The following is an 18762-nucleotide window of genomic DNA, read 5'->3' on the forward strand; positions in this document are numbered from 1 at the left end:
GCCATGTCTCTGCTGTCACTGTCCCCAATGTCCCCACTGTCCCCAATGTCCCCACAGAAGTTCGAAGCTGAGCTCTACAAGCTGGCCATGCCGTGTCTCTGCGCCATCGCCGGCGCTCTCCCTCCCGACTACGTCGACGCCAGCTACTCGTCGCGCACCGAGAAGAAAGCCTCGGTGGATGCCGAGGGCAACTTCGACCCCAAACCCGTCGAGACCCTCAAGTAGGGCTGCCACTGACCCCTCCCGTGTCCCCCTGACCCCCTCTGACCCCCCTGACCCCACTGTCCCCCCGTGTCCCCGCAGTGTCATCATCCCCGAGAAGCTCGACGGATTCATCAACAAATACGCAGAGTACACTCATGAGAAGTGGGCTTTCGACAAGGTGGGACCCCCCGGGACCCCCTGCGACCCCCCAGACCTGTGGGATCCCCCAGACCTGTGGGACACCCCCAGGACCCCCAGGGACCCCCCAGGACCCCCCTGACCTGCCCTGTGTCCCCCCAGATCCAGAACAACTGGACTTTTGGGGAGACTGTGGATGAAGAAGCCAAAACTCACCCCATGCTGAGGCCCTACAAGACTTTTTCGGAGAAGGTGAGGATCCCCAAGACCCCCCCGGGACCCCCTGGGACACCCCCAGACCCAGGGGACACCCCAGACCCAGGGGACACCCCCAGACCCAGGGGGATACCCCCAGACCCTCCCAGGACATGCCCAGTGGCCACCAAAGAGTCCCTCAAGGCCACGCTGGGAGACCCCAACCCCCTTCTCCCCATGACCCCCCCGGTTTTGGGGTCCCCCTGTGCCCCCCAGGACAAGGAGATCTACCGCTGGCCCATCAAGGAGTCCCTGAAGGCCATGCTGGCCTGGGAGTGGACAGTGGAGAAGGCCAGGGAGGGAGAGGACGAGAGAGCCGAGAAGAAGAAAACGAGGAAAATCTCCCAGAGCGCCCAGGTGGGACCCCAAAAACACCCCAAAAACACCCCAAAAACACCCCAAAAACACCCCAAAAACACCCCAAAACCTCCCCAAGGTGGGACCCCAAAAACCACCCAGTTTGGTGTGGGAAACCCAAGGTGGGACCCCAAAAAGACCCCAAGGTGGGACCCCAAAACCACCCCAAGGTGGGACCCCAAAACCCCCCAGTTTGGGGTGGGGCACCCCAAAATCCCCTGGGGGGGGTCGGGGGGGTGGGACACCCCAAAATCCCCTGGGAGGTTGTTGGGGTCAGTGGGTGGGGAAGGGACACTGACCCCACTGACCCCCCAGGCCGCCCTTTGGTGGTGGTCAGTGGTGGCCAGAGGTGGTCAATGGTGGTCAGTTGTGGTCAGTGGTGGTCAATGGTGGTCAGTTGTGGTCAATGGTGGTCAGTGGTGGCCAGTGGTGGTCAGCGGTGGTCAGAGGTGGCCAGTGGTGGTCAGAGGTGGTCAGTGGGGTGGGGAAGTGACCCCAAAATATTGGGGTCCCTCCTGACCCCCCAATGTCCCCCCAGGCCACCTATGACCCTTCCCATGGCTACAGCCCTCAGCCCGTGGACCTCAGCGGGGTCACTCTGTCCCGGGAGCTGCAGGTGAGGACCCCCAGGGTCACCCACCCGGTGTCACCCAGGGTCACCCAGTGTCACCTGGTGTCCCCAAATGTCACCTCAACCCCCCAGGCCATGGCAGAGCAGCTGGCTGAGAATTACCACAACACCTGGGGGCGCAAGAAGAAGCTGGAGCTGGAGGCCAAAGGTGAGAAGGGGGGGGGAGAGAGACCCCTCCCCAATTTGGGGACACACCTGGGCACACCTGGGCACACCTGGGACACAGCTGGGCACAGCTGGGCACAGCTGGGCACACCTAGGCACACCTGGGACACAGCTGGGCACACCTGGGCACACCTGGAATACACCTGGGATACACCTGGGCACAGCTGGGACACACCTAGACACACCTGGGACACACCTGGGCACAGCTGGGACACACCTGGGACACACCTGGGACACACCTGGGACACACCTGGGCACAGCTGGGACACCCTGGGAGACCATGGGACACACCTGGAACATCCTGGGACACACCTGGGACACCTTGGGACACCCTGGGACACCTGGGAGAGCCTTGGGATGCACCTGGGGACATCTGGGACACACCTGGGACACACCTGGGATACCTTGGGACACCTTGGGACACACCTGGGACACCTTGGGACACACCTGGACACACCTGGGACACCTTGGGACACCCTGGGACAAGCTTGGGTCACACCTGGGACACCTGGGAGAGCCTTGGGATGCACCTGGGATACACCTGAACACACCTGGGACACCCTTGGGACACCCTGGGGACACCCCCAGACCCCATCCCGGGGGGCTCAGGGGGGTCAGGCTGTGTTTTGGGGTCCGGGGTTAATTTGGGGTGCAGGAGGGGGGTCGCACAGGGGTCCGGGGTTAATTTGGGGTCGGGGCTGATTTTGGGGTGCAGGGGGGGGGTCAGGCTGTGTTTTTGGGGTCCGGGCTGATTTTGGGGTGCAGGAGGGGGGTCGCACCCCCTGCTCGTCCCCTACGACACGCTGACGGCCAAGGAGAAGGCGAGGGACAGGGAGAAAGCCCAGGAGCTGCTCAAGTTCCTGCAGCTGCACGGATACGCCGTCACCAGGTGAGGGGGACCCCGAAATAACACCTGGAGACCCCAAAATATCCATGGGAACCCCAAAATAACACCTGGAGACCCCGAAATAACACCTGGAGACCCCGAAATAACACCTGGAGACCCCAAAATAACACCTGGAGACCCCAAAAAATCCCTCAGGACCCTAAAATACCCATTGGGGAGCCCAAAATAACACCTGGAGACCCCAAAATAACACCTGGAGACCCCGAAAAATCCATGGGAACCCCAAAATAACACCTGGAGACCCTGAAATAACATCTGGAGACCCCAAAATAACACCTGGAGACTCCAAAAAATCCATGGGGAGCCCAAAATAACACCTGGAGACCCCAAATAACACCTGGAGACCCCAAAAACTCCCCCAGGACCCTAAAATATCCATTGGGGACCCCAAAATAACACCTGGAGACCCCAAAATAACACCTGGAGACCCCGAAAAATCCATGGGAACCCCAAAATAACACCTGGAGACCCCAAAATAACACCTGGAGACCCTGAAATAACATCTGGAGACCCCAAAATAACACCTGGAGACTCCAAAAAATCCATGGGGAACCCAAAATAACACCTGGAGACCCCGAAATAACACCTGGAGACCCCAAAATAACAGCTGGAGACCCCGAAATAACACCTGGAGACCCTAAAATATCCATGGGGAGCCCAAAATAACACCTGGAGACCCCAAAATAACACCTGGAGACCCCAAAATAACACCTGGAGACCCCGAAATAACACCTGGAGACCCCAAAAAATCCATGGGAACCCCAAATTATCCATGGGGACCCTAAAATACCCATTGGGGAGCCCAAAATAACACCTGGAGACCCCAAAATAACACCTGGAGACCCCAAAAAATCCATGGGAACCCCAAAATAACACCTGGAGACCCCGAAATAACACCTGGGGAGCCCAAAATAACACCTGGAGACCCCAAAAAATCCCCCTGGACCCTAAAATATCCATTGGGGAGCCCAAAATACCCATTGGGGAGCCCAAAATAACACCTGGAGACCCCGAAATAACACCTGGAGACCCCAAAAAATCCATGGGAACCCCAAAATAACACCTGGAGACCCCAGATAACACCTGGAGACCCCAAAATAACACCTGGAGACCGCAAAAAATCCATGGGGAGCCCAAAATAACAGCTGGAGACCCCAAAATAACACCTGGAGACCCCAAAATATCCGTGGGGAGCCCAAAATAACACCTGGAGACCCCAAAATAACACCTGGAGACCCCAAAAATCCCCCAGGACCCTAAAATATCCATTGGGGAGCCCAAAATAACACCTGGAGACCCCGAAATAACACCTGGAGACCCCAAAATGTCCATGGGGAGCCCAAAATAACACCTGGAGACCCCGAAAAATCCCCTTGGGACCCTAAAATACCCATTGGGGAGCCCAAATATCCCTCGGGGACATCAAAATATCCCCTTGGGACCCTAAAATATCCCCTAGGACCCTAAAATATCCCCTTGGGATCCCAAAATATCCCTTTGGGACCCTAAAATATCCCCTTGGGACCCTAAAATACCCACGGAGAGCTCAAAATATCCATGGGGGGACATCAAAATATCCATAGGGGAGCCCAAAATATCCATTGGGGAGCCCAAAATATCCCCTTGGGACCCTAAAATATCCCCTTGGGATCCCAAAATATCCCTTTGGGACCCTAAAATATCCCCTTGGGACCCTAAAATACCCCAGAGGGCACCTGAAAACCCAACAGGAACCCGAAATATGGGATGGTTTGGGATGGGGGGACATTCAGGGGTCCTTGGGGGAGTTAGGGATTGGGGAAACCCCAAATCCCAGGGAGGGACCCCAAAAATTCCAGGGAGGGACCCCAAAATCGCTGAGATTTGGGGGCACAGGGAGCCTGGAGAGGTGGGTGGAGGGGTTGGGTTTGGGGTTTTGGGCTTTGGGGCTTTGGGGTGCTCAGCTTTGGGGGTTTGGGGTTTTGGGGGTTTGGGGTTTCGGAATCTTGGGGTGCTGAGCTTTGGGGTGCTGAGCTTGGGGGTTTGGGGTTTTGGGGCTTTGGGGTTTGGGGCTTTGGGGTTTGGGGGGGGTTTGGGGCTTTGGGGTGCCGGAGCTTTGGGTTTTGGGTTTTGGGGTTTGGGGCCTTGGGGGCTTTGGGGCTCCTTTGGGGTTTGGGGTTTGGGGTGCCGGGCTTTGGGGTTTTGGGGCTTTTGGGGTACTTGTGGCCTTGGGCTTGGGCCTTGGGGGTTTGAGCTTTTTGGTGTTTGGGGTTTGTTTGGGGTTTTGGGGTTTGGGGGTTTTGGGGTTTGGGGTTTTGGGGTGCTGAGCTTTGGGGTTTTGGGGTTTTGGGTTTTGGGGTTTGGGCTTTTTGGTGTTTGGGGTTTGTTTGAGGTTTTGGGGTTTGGGGGTTTTGGGGTTTTGGGATTTTGGGGTTTTGGGGCTTTGGGGTTTGGGGGTTTTGGGGTTTGGGGTTTTGGGGTTTTAGGATTTGGGGTTTGGGGTGCTGATCTTTGGGGTCCCGCTGGCCGCAGGGGGCTGAAGGACATGGAACTGGACACTTCGTCCATCGAGAAACGATTCGCCTTCGGCTTCCTGCAGCAGCTGCTGCGCTGGATGGACATCGCCCAGGAGTTCATAGCGCACCTGGGTGAGCCTGAAAAACCCCAAAAATACCCCAAAAATACCCCACATCGCCCAGGAGTTCATAGCCCACCTGGGTGAGCCTGAAAAACCCCCAAAATACCCCAAAAACACCCCAAAATACCTCACATCGCCCAGGAGTTCATAGCCCACCTGGGTGAGCCTGAAAAACCCCAAAAACACCCCAAAAACACTCCAAAAACATCCCAAAAATACCCCAAAAACATCCCCACATCGCCCAGGAGTTCATAGCACACCTGGGTGAGCCAAAAATATCCCAAAATACCCCAAAAATACCCCAAAAATATCCCACATCGCCCAGGAGTTCATAGCGCACCTGGGTGAGCCAAAAATATCCCAAAATACCCCAAAAATACCCCAAAAATACCCCACATCGCCCAGGAGTTCATAGCCCACCTGGGTGAGCCTGAAAAACCCCAAAAACACCCCAAAAACACCCCAAAAACACCCTAAAATACCCCAAAAACATCCCACATCGCCCAGGAGTTCATAGCGCACCTGGGTGAGCCTGAAAAACCCCAAAAATACCCCAAAAATACCCCAAAAACATCCCAAAAATACCCCAAAACCACCCCACATCGCTCAGGAGTTCATAGCGCACCTGGGTGAGCCTGAAACACCCCAAAAACACCCCAAAAACACCCCAAAACATCCCAAAAAAAACATCCCAAAAACACCCCACATCGCCCAGGAGTTCATTGCCCACCTGGGTGAGACCCCAAAACTGGGGTCACCCCTAAATCCCAGGACCCCCTCGAGCTCCTTGATGACCCCTTTGGGACTCCGCTGACCCCATAACCCCACTGACCCCATAACCCCCCTGACCCCACTGACCCCCTGACCCCCCAGAGGCTGTGGTCAGCAGTGGCCGAGTGGAGAAATCGCCCCACGAGCAGGAGATCAAGTTCTTCGCCAAGGTTTGGGGACATCCCAAATGGGGAGGGGACATCCCAAAATGGGGAGGGGACAACCCAAACCAGGGAGGGGACACCCCAAAACAGGGAGGGGACACCCTAAAATGGGGAGGGGACAACCCAAATGGGGAGGGGACACCCCAAATGGGGAGGGGACATCCCAAAATGTGGGGGTCCCGGGGTGGGATTTGGGGATCGTGGGGTGGGATTTGGGGATCACAGGGTGGGATTTGGGGGTCTCAGGGTAGGATTTGGGGGTCTCAGGGTGGGATTTGGGGATCGTAGGGTGGGATTTGGGGGTCCCGGGGTGGTATTTTGGGGGTTCCGGGGTGGGATTTGGGGCCCCAGGGTGGGATTTGGGGTCCTGGAGTGGGATTTGGGGGATCCCAGGGTGGTATTTTGGGATCACGGGGTGGGATTTGGGTTTGGGGGTTCCCTGTGGGGTTTGGGGGTCCCGTGGGGTTTGGGGGTTCTCCGCGGGGTTTGGGGTTCCCCGCGGGGTTTGGGGGTTCCCCGCGGGGTTTGGGGGTTCCCCGCGGGGTCTGGGGGTTCCCTGTGGGGTTTGGGGGTTCCCTGTGAGGTTTGGGGTTCCCCGCGGGGTTGGGGGGTCCCCCGCGGGGTTTGGGGTCTCGCTGACCCCCTGCTCCCCCAGATCCTGCTGCCCCTCATCAACCAGTACTTCCACAACCACTGCCTGTACTTCCTGTCCACCCCAGCCCAGGTGCTGGGCAGCGGCGGCCATGCGTCCAACAAGGAGAAGGAGATGATCACCAGGTGCGACCCCAAAGCCCACCCGGGACCCCAAATGCAATCCCGGGACCCCAAAGCCCACCCGGGACCCCAAATGCCATCCCGGGACCCCAAATGCCACCCTGAGATCCTCAAATCCCACCCGGGACCCCAAATACCATCCCGGGACCCCCAAATGCCACCCTGGGAACCCAAATGCCACCCTGGGATCCTCAAATCCCACCCCGGAACCCCAAATCCCACCCCATGATCACAAAATCCCAACCCATGATCCCCAAATCCCACCCTGGGATCTCCAAATCCCACTCTGGGACCCCAAATCCCACCCTGGGACCCCAAATCGCACCCTGGGACCCCCAAATGCCATCCTGATATCCCAAACCCCACCCTGGGACCCCAAATCCCACGCCATGATCCCCAAATCCCACCCTGGGACCCCAAATCCTACTCTGGGATCCTCAAATCCCACCCTGGGACCCCAAATGCCATCCTGGGACCCCAAATCCTGCCCTGGGACCCCAAAGCCCGCTGTGGGACCCCCAAATCCCATTGTGGGACCCCAAATCCCACCCCATGATCCCCAGATACCACACTGGGATCTCCAAATCCCACCTTGACAACCCAAATGCCATCCTGATAGCCCAAATGCCACCCCACGATCCCCAAATGCCATCCTGGGACCCCCAAATCCTACCCCAGGATCCCCAAATCCCACCCTGAGATCCCCCAAATTCCACCCTGGGACCCCCAGATCCCACCCCAGGATCCCCAAATCCCACACTGGGACTGCCAAATCCCACACCAGGACCCCCAAATCCCACCCTGAGAGCCCCAAATCCCACCCCATGATCCCCAAATCCCACCCTGACACCCCAAATCCCACCCTGGGACCCCCAAATCCCCCTCAGGGAGCCCCCAGACCCCTTTCTGGGGTTCCCCAAGCCCCGTTTTGGGGGGTTTGGTGTCACCCCTGTCCCTTTTGTGTCCCTTTTGTGTCCCTTTTGTGTCCCCCCAGCCTCTTCTGCAAGCTGGCGGCGCTCGTCCGGCACCGAGTGTCACTGTTCGGTAACTGGGGACACTGGGGACACGCTGGGGACACGCTGGGGACACGCTGGGGACACTGGGGACGCCCCGCTGGCACTGTCCCCTCGGTGTCCCCGCTGTCCCCTCAGTGTCCCCGCTGTCCCCCCAGGCACAGACGCCCCGGCCGTGGTGAACTGCCTGCTGATCCTGGCGAGGTCCCTGGACGCCAGGTGGGGACAGTGCTGCCACCGTGGCTGTGTCCTGTGTCCCTGTGTCCCTGTGTCCTGTGTCCCTGTGTCCCTGTGTCCCTGTGTCCCTGTGTCCTTGTGTCCCTGTGTCCTTGTGTCCTTGTGGCTGTGTCACTGTGTCCTGTGTCCCTGTGTCCTGTGTCCTGTGTCCCTGTCCCTGTGCCCTGTGTCCCTGTGTCCTTGTGTCCCTGTGTCCCTGTGTCCCTGTGTCCTGTGTCCCTGTGTCCTTGTGGCTGTGTCCCTGTGTCCTGTGTCCCTGTGTCCTTGTGGCTGTGTCACTGTGTCCTGTGTCCCTGTGTCCTGTGTCCTGTGTCCCTGTCCCTGTGCCCTGTGTCCCTGTGTCCTTGTGTCCCTGTGTCCCTGTGTCCCTGTGTCCTGTGTCCCTGTGTCCTTGTGGCTGTGTCCCTGTGTCCTGTGTCCCTGTGTCCTTGTGGCTGTGTCACTGTGTCCTGTGTCCCTGTGTCCTGTGTCCTGTGTCCCTGTCCCTGTGCCCTGTGTCCCTGTGTCCTTGTGTCCCTGTGTCCCTGTGTCCTTGTGTCCCTGTGTCCCTGTGTCCCTGTGTCCTGTGTCCCTGTGTCCTTGTGTCCTGTGTCCCTGTGTCCCTGTGCCCTGTGTCCCTGTGTCCCTGTGTCCCTGTGTCCTGTGTCCTTGTGTCCCTGTGTCCTTGTGGCTGTGTCCCTGTGTCCCTGTGTCCCTGTGTCCCTGTGTCCTTGTGTCCTTGTGACTGTGTCCTGTGTCCCTGTGTCCCTGTGTCCCTGTGTCCCTGTGTCCCTGTGGCTGTGTCACTGTGCTCCTGGTGTCCCCAATGATGTCCCCAATGTCCCCATGTCCCCAGGACGGTGATGAAGTCCGGCCCCGAGATCGTCAAGGCCGGGCTGTGTCCCTGTCTGTGTGTCCATGTCCCAATACCCCTGATGTCCCCAATACCCCTGATGTCCCTGATGTCCCCAGTGATGTCCCCAATGATGTCCCCATGTCCCCAATGTCCCCAATGTCCCCAGGACGGTGATGAAGTCCGGCCCCGAGATCGTCAAGGCCGGGCTGCGCTCGTTCTTCGAGTCGGCGGCCGAGGACATGGAGAAGCTTGGCGAGCAGCTGCGGCTGGGCAGGGGGACACCGACCCGCGCCCCCACCAAGGGGGTGGCACAGAATGTCACCTACACCTCGGTGGCACTGCTGCCCGTGCTCACCGCGCTCTTCGAGCACCTGGCGCAGCACCAGTTCGGGGATGATGTCATCCGTGGGTGACATTGGGGACACGGGGGGGGGACAGGGAGGGGACAGGGTGGGGATGGGGTGGGGATGGGGCAGCATGGTGGGGACACACTGGGGATATGGGGACACTCTGGGGACACGCTGGGGACATCACACACAACAACACACACACAACACAAACACACACACACACACACAAAACACACACCACACACATCTGGGGACATGCTGGAGACATGGAGTCATGCTGGGGATATGGGGACACTCTGGGGACACGCTGGGGACATTCTGGGGACATGCTGGAGACATGGAGTCATGCTGGGGATATGGGGACACGCTGGGGACACGCTGGGGACATTCTGGGAACATTCTGGGGACATGCTAGGGATATGGGGACACACTGGGGACATGCTGGGGACACGCTGGGGACACAATGGGGACACACCAGCAGGGGCCAGCTGGTGCAGGCGGTGACACCACTGTCCCCACAGTGGACGATGTCCAGGTGTCCTGCTACCGCATCCTGTGCAGCATCTACAGCCTGGGCACTGCCCGAGGGCCCCTCGTGGACAGGTGGGGACCCCAAAACTGGGGAGGGACCCCAAAAACAGGGCGGGACCCCAAAAAACGGGGGAGACCCCAGAAACAGGGGCGGACCCCAAATCCCGGGGGGACCCCAAAAACAGGGAGGGACCCCAAAACCCGGGAGAAGACCCCGAAAACAGGGGGGGACACTGAAACCCCAAGGGGACCCCAAAAACCCCGAGGGGACCCTGAAAACCCCAAAGGGACCCCAAAAATCCCAAGGGGACCCCAAAAACTCCAATGGGGTTTTCAACTGGCAGGAAGGACACAAAACCCGAGGGAGACCCCAAAATGTGGGGAGGCTCGGGGTGGGGTGGGGATCCCCTGGGTTTGGGGTGTCCATGTGGGGTGTTGTCGGTGACCCCAGTGACCCCTCGGTGTCCCCAATGTCCCCACAGGCAGCGTCCGGCCCTGGGCGAGTGCCTGGCCATGCAGTGTCACAGGGTGACCCCAATGACCCCTCGGTGTCCCCAATGTCCCCACAGGCAGCATCCGGCCCTGGGCGAGTGCCTGGCCATGGGGTGTTACGGGGTGACCCCAGTGACCCCCCGGTGTCCCCAGTGTCCCCACAGGCAGCATCCGGCCCTGGGCGAGTGCCTGGCTGTGGCCATGGGGGGTTATGGGGTGACCCCAGTGACCCCTCAGTGTCCCCAATGTCCCCACAGGCAGCGTCTGGCCCTGGGCGAGTGCCTGGCCATGCAGTGTCACAGGGTGACCCCAATGACCCCTCGGTGTCCCCAATGTCCCCACAGGCAGCGTCCGGCCCTGGGCGAGTGCCTGGCCACAGCCATGGGGTGTTATGGGGTGACCCCAGTGACCCCTCAGTGTCCCCAATGTCCCCTCAGGCAGCGTCCGGCCCTGGGCGAGTGCCTGGCCCGCCTGGCCGCAGCCATGCCTGTGGCTTTCCTGGAGCCGCAGCTGAACCACCTGAACCCCAGCTCGGTGTACAGCACCAAGAGCGCCCGCGAGAGAGCGCGTGAGTGTCACCTGTGTCACCTCTGGGTCACCTCCGGGTCACCTCTGTCACCTCCGGGTCACCTCTGTCACCTCCGGGTCACCTCTGTCACCTCTGTCACCTCCGGGTCACCCCTGTCACCTCCGGGTCACCTCTGGGTCACCTTTGTCACCCCTCGTGTTCTCCCACGCCTGCCTGTGTCTCCCACAGTTCCCGGTCCCGTGTCCCCACAGTCCTGGTGCTCCTGTCCCCTCTGGATGTCCCCAGCTCCCCTCTGGGTGTCCCCAACCCCTGTCCCATGTCCCCAACCCCTGTCCCCTGTCCCCACAGTCCTGGGGCTCCTGTCCCGCATGGAGGAGCTGTGTCCCCTCTAGATGTCCCCAAATCCTCTCTGGATGTCCCTATCCCCTGTCCCCTGTCCCCGCAGTCCTTGGGCTCCCGTCCCGCATGGAGGAGCTGTGTCCCCTCTGGATGTCCCCAGCTCCCCTCTGGGTGTCCCCTGGATGACCCCAACCCCTGTCCCATGTCCCCACAGTCCTGGGGCTCCCGTCCCCTCTGGATGTCCCCAGCTCCTCTCTGGATGTCCCCAACCCCTGTGTCATGTCCCCACACTGCTGGGGCTCCCGTCCCGCATGGAGGAGCTGTGTCCCCTCTGGGTGTCCCCAACCCCTGTCCCATGTCCCCAACCCCTGTCCCATGTCCCCAGATCCTCTCTGGGTGTCCCCAACCCCTGTCCCCTGTCCCCTGTCCCCTGTCCCCTCAGTCCTGGGGCTCCCGTCCCGCGTGGAGGAGCTGTGTCCTCCCGGGTGTCCCCAACCCCTGTCCCATGTCCCCACAGTCCTGGGGCTCCTGTCCTCTCTGGATGTCCCCAACCCCTGTCCCCTGTCCCCTCAGTCCTGGGGCTCCCGTCCCGCGTGGAGGAGCTGTGTCCCCTCTGGATGTCCCCAGCTCCCCTCTGGGTGTCCCCTGGATGACCCCAACCCCTGTCCCATGTCCCCACAGTCCTGGGGCTCCTGTCCTCTCTGGATGTCCCCAACCCCTGTCCCCTGTCCCCTGTCCCCACAGTCCTGGGGCTCCTGTCCTCTCTGGGTGTCCCAAACCCCTTTCCCCTGTCCCCTGTCCCCTCAGTCCTGGGGCTCCCGTCCCGCGTGGAGGAGCTGTGTCCTGACCTGCCGGACCTGGAGCGGCTCATGGGGGACATCGGCGGCCTGGCCGAGTCTGGCGCTCGCTACACGGAGATGCCACACGTCATCGAGGTGACACTGCCCATGCTGTGCCACTACCTGCCCCGCTGGTGGGAGCGCGGCCCCGACGCCACCCCCCAGGGCCCCTGGGCCACCGACGTCACCGGCCACCACCTCAACGCCCTGCTGGGCCACATCCTGCGCATCGTGGTCAACAACCTGGGCATCGACGAGGCCTCCTGGATGAAGAGGCTGGCGGGTGAGGGGCTGGGGGCGCTGGTGGCCAGGGGGGCTGGTGGCCATGGGGGGCTAGTGGCCATGGGGGGCTGGTGGCCATGGGGGGGGTTGGTGGCCATGGGGGTTGGGGGCCATAGGGGGCTAGTGGCCATGGGGGGTTGGTGGCCATGGGGGGGCTGGTGGCCCTGGGCGGGTCCTGCAGATGGTTCTGGTGGTCCTGGGGTGGCTCTGGTGTCCCCAGGCTGTCCCCACACCCACACCAAGCCCCCCACCGGCCACAGTGTTCTGGTGTCCCCAGGGTATCCTGGGGTGGCTCTGGGTGGCTCCGTGTCCCCAAGCTGTCCCCAAGCTGTCCCCCCACCCTCCCCTCCCACCATCCCCAGTGTTCTGGTGGCCCCAAGGTGTCCTGGGGTGGCTCTGGGTGTCCTGGGGTAGCTCTGGGTGGCTCTGTGTCCCCAGGGTGTCTCAGGGTGGCTTTGGGTGGCTCTGCTGTCCTGGGCTGTCCTGGGGTGGCTCTGGTGTCCCCAGGGTATCCCGGGGTGGCTCTGGTGGCCCCAGGGTGTCCCAGAGTGGCTCTGCGTGTCCTGGGGTGGCTCCATGTCCCCAAACTGCCCCCAAACTGTCCCCAAACTGCCCCCAACCTGTCCCCAACCTGTCCCTCCATCCCCAGTGTTCGCGCAGCCCATCGTGAGCAAGGCGCGGCCGGAGCTGCTGCGGTCACACTTCATCCCCACGCTGGGCAAGCTGCGCAAGCGCGCGGGCAAGGTGGTGGCCGAGGAGGAGCAGCTGCGGCTGGAGGGCAAGGCCGAGGGCGAGGACGCCGAGCTGCTGATCCGCGACGAGTTCTCCGTGCTCTGCCGCGACCTCTACGCGCTCTACCCGCTGCTCATCCGCTACGTGGACAACAGCCGGTCAGCCGGGGGGCGTGGGGACATGGGGACGCAACTGGGGTGGCCTTGGGGACACGGGGACGTGGCCGTGGTGGCCTTGGGGACACAACCGTGGTGGCCTTGGGGACACAACTGGGGTGGCCTTGGGGATATGGCCGTGGTGGCCTTGGGGACATGGGGATGTGGCTGTGGTGGCCTCAGGGACACAGCCGCGGTGGCCCTGGGGACACAACCACGGTGGCCTTGGGGACACAACCGTGGTGGCCATGGGGACACGGGGACGTGGCTGTGGTGGCCTTGGGGACACAACCACAGTGGCCTTGGGGACACAACCGGGGTGGCCATGGGGACACGGCCGTGGTGGCCTTGGGGACACGGGGACGTGGCTGTGGTGGCCTTGGGGACATGGCTGCAGTGGCCTTGGGGACACAACCAGGGTGGCCATGGGGACACAACTTCAGTGGCCTTGGGGACACAACCGGGGTGGCCTTGGGGACACAACCATGGTGGCCTTGGGGACACAACCATGGTGGCCTTGGGGACACAACCGGGGTGGCCTTGGGGACCAAACGCTGGGGGATCACTGATGGTGGCCACAGAGACCCAGCAGTGGTGGCCCAGTGGTGGCCCTGCTGGCCAGTGATGGTGGCCCCCAATGTCCCCAGTGACCCCCAGTGACCCTTGGTGTCCCCCAGTGACCCTCGGTGACCCTCATTGTCCCCCGCTGTCCCCCACTGTCCCCACAGGGCCAAGTGGCTGACGGAGCCCAACGAGGACGCCGAGGAGTTGTTCCGCATGGTGGGCGAGGTCTTCATCTACTGGTCCAAGTCCCACGTGAGTGAGGGTCCTGGGGATCTCTGGGGGTCTCAGGTGGGCTCTGGGGACACTGGGGGGTCTCTGGGGGGTCTCTGGGGACAGTGGGGGTCTCTGGGGATCTCTGGGGGTCTCTGGGGGTCTCAGGGGCTCCCTGGGGGTCTCTGGGGGTCCCTGGGGACACTGGGGGTCTCTGGAGATCTCTGGGGGTCCTGGGGGGTCCCTGGGGACGCTGGGGGACACTGAGGGTCTCTGGGGGTCCCTGGGGGTCTCTGGGGGTCTCTGGGTGTCCCTGGTGGTCTCTGGTGGTCCCTGGGTGTCCCTGGGGGTCTCTCACCCCCTCTCCCTGCTCCCCTGCAGAACTTCAAGCGCGAGGAGCAGAACTTTGTGGTGCAGAACGAGATCAACAACATGTCCTTCCTGACGGCCGACAGCAAGAGCAAGATGGCCAAGGTGGGCTTGGGGGGACAGACTGACCCAGACTGACCCTAACTGCCCCCCAAAACTGACCCCCAGACTGACCCTATCTGCCCCCCAGACTGCCCCTAACTGCCCCCCAGACTGACCCCCAGACTGACATTAACTGCCCCCCAGACTGACCCCCAGACTGACACTAACTGACCCCCAGACTGCTCCTAACTGCCCCCCAGACTGACCCTAACTGCCCCCAGACTGACACCCCCAAACTGCCCCCAGACTGCCCCTAACTACCCCCCAATGGCATCCTAGTGTCCCCAATGGCATCCCGATGTCCCTAATGGTGTCCCAAATGTCCCTAATGGCACCCCAGTGTCCCTAACGGTGTCCCAGATGTCCCCAATGGCATCCCAATGTCCCTAATTGGCATCCCAAATGTCCCTAACAGCATCCCAAATGTCCCCAATGGCATCCCAGATGTCCCTAATGGCATCCCAAATGTCCCCAATGGCACCCCAGTGTCCCCAATAGCGTCCCAAATGTCCCTAATGGCATCCCAGTGTCCCTAATGGCATCCCAATGTCCCCAACGGCATCCCCGTGTCCCTAACGATGTCCCAAATGTCCCCAACGGCATCCCAAATGTCCCCAACGGTGTCCCCATGTCCCTAACGGTGTCCCAGATGTCCCTAACGGTGTCCCAATGTCCCCAACGGCATCCCAAATGTCCCTAACGGTGTCCCAGATGTCCCTAACGCTGTCTCTTCTCTCCCCTCGGCCGCGGGTGCTGCTCCCAGTCTGGAGATGGACAGGTTAGCGGGGAGGGGACTGGGAGGGGACAGGGGACCCTGTGACCCTCGGCGGGGTCACCAGGGCCAGGTGACCCCAAACCCTGCAGGGTCTGAAATGAGGTCACCACGTGGCACCTCCAGGACCCTCTGTGGGTGACCTTGGCCAGGACCCCCCAGCCTGACCTTTGTCCTTACAGGGTCACTGATGTCCCCATTGTTGTTGGGGTCACTCCTGCCCCGTCGTCCTGGGGTCACTGCTGACCCAATGTCCCTGTCACCATCGCTGTCCCCGTGTCCCTGACCCAATGTCCCTGTCCCCATCGCTGTCCCCGTGTCCCTGACCCCGTGTCCCTGTCCCCATCACTGTCCCCATGTCCCCAGGGTGGTGGCTCGGAGCAGGAGCTGACACTGTCCCTGTCCCTCACCCCGTGTCCCCATCACTGTCCCCGTGTCCCCAGGGCGGTGGCTCGGAGCAGGAGCTGTCCCCATGTCCCTGACCCTGTCCCTGTCCCCAGGGCGGTGGCTCGGAGCAGGAGCTGTCCCTGTCCCCGTGTCCCCATCACTGTCCCCATGTCCCTGACCCTGTCCCCATGTCCCTGACCGTGTCCCCGTGTCCCCAGGGCGGTGGCTCGGAGCAGGAGCGCTCCAAGAAACAGTGATACTCTGTGTCCCCATGTCCCTGACCCTGTCCCCATGTCCCCAGGGCGGTGGCTCGGAGCAGGAGCTGTCCCTGTCCCTGTCCCCATTGCTGTCCCCATGTCCCCAGGGCGGTGGCTCAGAGCAGGAGCGCTTCAAGAAGCGTCGATACTCGGTGTCCCCATGTCCCTATCCCTGTCCCCATGTCCCCAGGGCGGTGGCTCGGAGCAGGAGCTGACCCTGTCCCCATGTCCCTGACCCTGTCCCCATGTCCCTGACCCTGTCCCTGTCCCCAGGGCGGTGGCTCAGAGCAGGAGCGCTCCAAGAAGCATCGATACTCGGTGTCCCCATGTCCCTGACTCTGTGTCCCTGTCCCCGTGTCCCCAGGGCAGTGGCTCGGAGCAGGAGCTGACCCTGTCCCCATGTCCCTGTCCCTCACCCCATGTCCCTGACCCTGTCCCTGTCCCCAGGGCGGTGGCTCGGAGCAGGAGCGCTCCAAGAAGCGTTGATACTCTGTGTCCCCATGTCCCTGACCCTGTCCCCATGTCCCCAGGGCGGTGGCTCGGAGCAGGAGCGCTCCAAGAAGCGCCGCCGCGGCGATCGCTACTCGGTGCACACGTCGCTCATCGTGGCCACCCTGAAGAAGATGTTGCCCATCGGCCTCAACATGTGCTCACCCGCTGACCAGGAGCTCATCGCGCTGGCCAAGGGCCGCTACGCCCTGGTGGGTGACACTGGGGACACCCCTGGGGACACCCCCAGGTTTGGGGTCACTGCAGGCCGCCTGAGGTGTCCCCTGTGTCCCCTCCCTGCAGAAGGACACCGACGAGGAGGTTCGGGAGTTCCTGCACAACAACCTGCACCTGCAGGAGAAGGTCGGTGTCCCCTGGGCCACCTGTGCCACCTGTGTCACTGTGCCACCTGTGTCCCCTGTGCCACCTGTGTCCCCTGTGCCACCCGTGTCCCCAATGACACTGTGTCCCCAGTGTCACTGTGTCCCCTGGGCCACCTGTGTCACTGTGTCCCCTGTGCCACCCGTGTCCCCTGTGCCACCCGTGTCCCCTGTGCCACCTGTGTCCCCTGTGCCACCCGTGTCCCCAGTGTCACTGTGTCCCCAATGTTACTGTGTCCCCTGTGCCACCTGTGTCCCCAGTGTCGCTGTGTCCCCAGTGTCACTGTGTCCCCAATGTCGCTGTGTCCCCAATGTCGCTGTGTCCCCAGTGTCACTGTGTCCCCAATGTTACTGTGTCCCCTGTGCCACCTGTGTCCCCAGTGTCGCTGTGTCACCTGTGTCGCTGTGTCCCCAGTGTCGCTGTGTCCCCAGTGTCACTGTGTCCCCAATGTCGCTGTGTCCCCAGTGTCACTGTGTCCCCAGTGTCACCGCGTCACCCACCTGTGTCTCCCATCTCCTGTGTCCCCACTGTCCCACCCGAGTAGAGAACACAGCTTTGGCGCGGTGGCAGATGTCCCCAGTGACACCCCCAATGTCCCCAGTGACGTCCCCAATGTCCCCACCGGTGTCCCCGGGTAGAAAACACAGGTTCAGCGTGGTGGCAGATGTCCCCAGTGATGTCCCCAATGTCCCCAGTGACGTCCCCAATGTCCCCAGTGTCCCCAGTGACGTCCCCAATGTCCCCACTGGTGTCCCAGGTGGAGAACACGGGCTCGGCGCGGTGGCAGATGTCCCCAGTGATGCCCCCAATGTCCCCAGTGATGTCCCCAATGTCCCCAGTGACATCCCCAATGTCCCCACTGGTGTCCCCAGGTAGAAAACACAGGTTCGGCGCGGTGGCAGATGTCCCCAGTGATGCCCCCAATGTCCCCAGTGATGTCCCCAATGTCTCCACTGGTGTCCCCAGGTGGAGAACACGGGCTCGGCGCGCTGGCAGATGTCCCCAGTGCCCCCAGTGTCCCCAGTGACATCCCCAGTGTCCCCACTGGTGTCCCCGGGTAGAGAACACAGGTTCAGCGCGCTGGCAGATGCCCCAGTGATGTCCCCAATGTCCCCAGTGACATCCCCAATGTCCCCAGTGATGTCCCCAATGTCCCCACTGGTGTCCCCGGGTAGAGAACACAGGTTTGGCGCGGTGGCAGATGTCCCCAGTGATGTCCCCAATGTCCCCACCGGTGTCCCCAGGTGGAGAACACGGGCTCGGCATGCTGGCAGATGTCCCCAATGTCCCCAGTGATGTCCCCAATGTCCCCAGTGACGTCCCCAATGTCCCCAGTGATGTCCCCAATGTCCCCAGTGATGTCCCCAATGTCCCCAGTGACGTCCCCAATGTCCCCAGTGTCCCCAGTGACATCCCCAATGTCCCCAGTGATGCCCCCAATGTCCCCAGTGACGTCCCCAATGTCCCCAGTGTCCCCAGTGATGTCCCCAATGTCCCCACCGGTGTCCCCAGGTGGAGAACACGGGCTCGGCGCGCTGGCAGATGGCTCTGGTGCGCCAGGCCGGGCGGGACGATGACCCTGACAGCCCCGAGCAGGTGGTGAGGAGAGTGCAGGAGGTGTCGGCCGTGCTCTACCACCTGGAGCAGGTACGGGGTGGGCCAGGGGGGTCTGAGGGTCCACAGAGGGGTTTGGGGGGATTTTGGGGTGACCCCCTGAAGATGGAGCACCCTACAAGTCCAGGAGGGCTGTATGGCACAAGTCCCAGAGGGGTTTTGGGGTCCTCAGGTGTGATTTGGGGTGCCCAGGGGGGTTTTGGGGTGCCCAGATGTGATTTGGGGTGCCCAGGTGTGATTTGGGGTGCCCAGGTGTGGTTTTGGGGTGCCCAGGTGTGATTTGGGGTGCCCAGGGGGGGT

The 18762-nt window shown here is 61.7% G+C and overlaps 1 protein-coding gene and 1 long non-coding RNA gene across 4 annotated transcripts in view; one reads left to right on the forward strand and one right to left on the reverse strand.

The window, feature by feature from the left end:
* Window positions 1–18762, reverse strand: part of LOC146424030 (uncharacterized) — a 99344-nt gene that overhangs the window by 74738 nt on the left and 5844 nt on the right. The gene's annotated exons all lie outside the window — the stretch shown is intronic.
* The window catches only part of RYR1 (ryanodine receptor 1), a 63793-nt gene that overhangs the window by 32912 nt on the left and 12119 nt on the right, over window positions 1–18762 (forward strand). For all 3 annotated transcript variants that reach the window (XM_085044088.1, XM_085044090.1, XM_085044089.1), the window contains exons 51-73: window positions 58–221; window positions 304–382; window positions 505–594; window positions 814–954; window positions 1493–1570; window positions 1658–1733; window positions 2516–2639; window positions 5169–5284; window positions 6148–6215; window positions 6865–6986; window positions 7978–8027; window positions 8155–8215; window positions 9235–9473; window positions 9940–10021; window positions 10879–11009; window positions 12117–12431; window positions 13080–13320; window positions 14046–14133; window positions 14473–14565; window positions 15326–15340; window positions 16509–16679; window positions 16771–16830; window positions 18361–18495. In XM_085044088.1, coding sequence (XP_084900214.1) covers window positions 58–221; window positions 304–382; window positions 505–594; window positions 814–954; window positions 1493–1570; window positions 1658–1733; window positions 2516–2639; window positions 5169–5284; window positions 6148–6215; window positions 6865–6986; window positions 7978–8027; window positions 8155–8215; window positions 9235–9473; window positions 9940–10021; window positions 10879–11009; window positions 12117–12431; window positions 13080–13320; window positions 14046–14133; window positions 14473–14565; window positions 15326–15340; window positions 16509–16679; window positions 16771–16830; window positions 18361–18495 — 2739 coding nt within the window. The remainder of the gene's footprint in view (window positions 1–57; window positions 222–303; window positions 383–504; window positions 595–813; window positions 955–1492; window positions 1571–1657; window positions 1734–2515; window positions 2640–5168; window positions 5285–6147; window positions 6216–6864; window positions 6987–7977; window positions 8028–8154; window positions 8216–9234; window positions 9474–9939; window positions 10022–10878; window positions 11010–12116; window positions 12432–13079; window positions 13321–14045; window positions 14134–14472; window positions 14566–15325; window positions 15341–16508; window positions 16680–16770; window positions 16831–18360; window positions 18496–18762) is intronic.

This window comes from Lichenostomus cassidix, unplaced genomic scaffold, assembly GCF_008360975.1.
Source record: "Lichenostomus cassidix isolate B80296 unplaced genomic scaffold, HeHo_3.0 HiC_scaffold_35, whole genome shotgun sequence".
NCBI lineage: Eukaryota > Metazoa > Chordata > Aves > Passeriformes > Meliphagidae > Lichenostomus > Lichenostomus cassidix.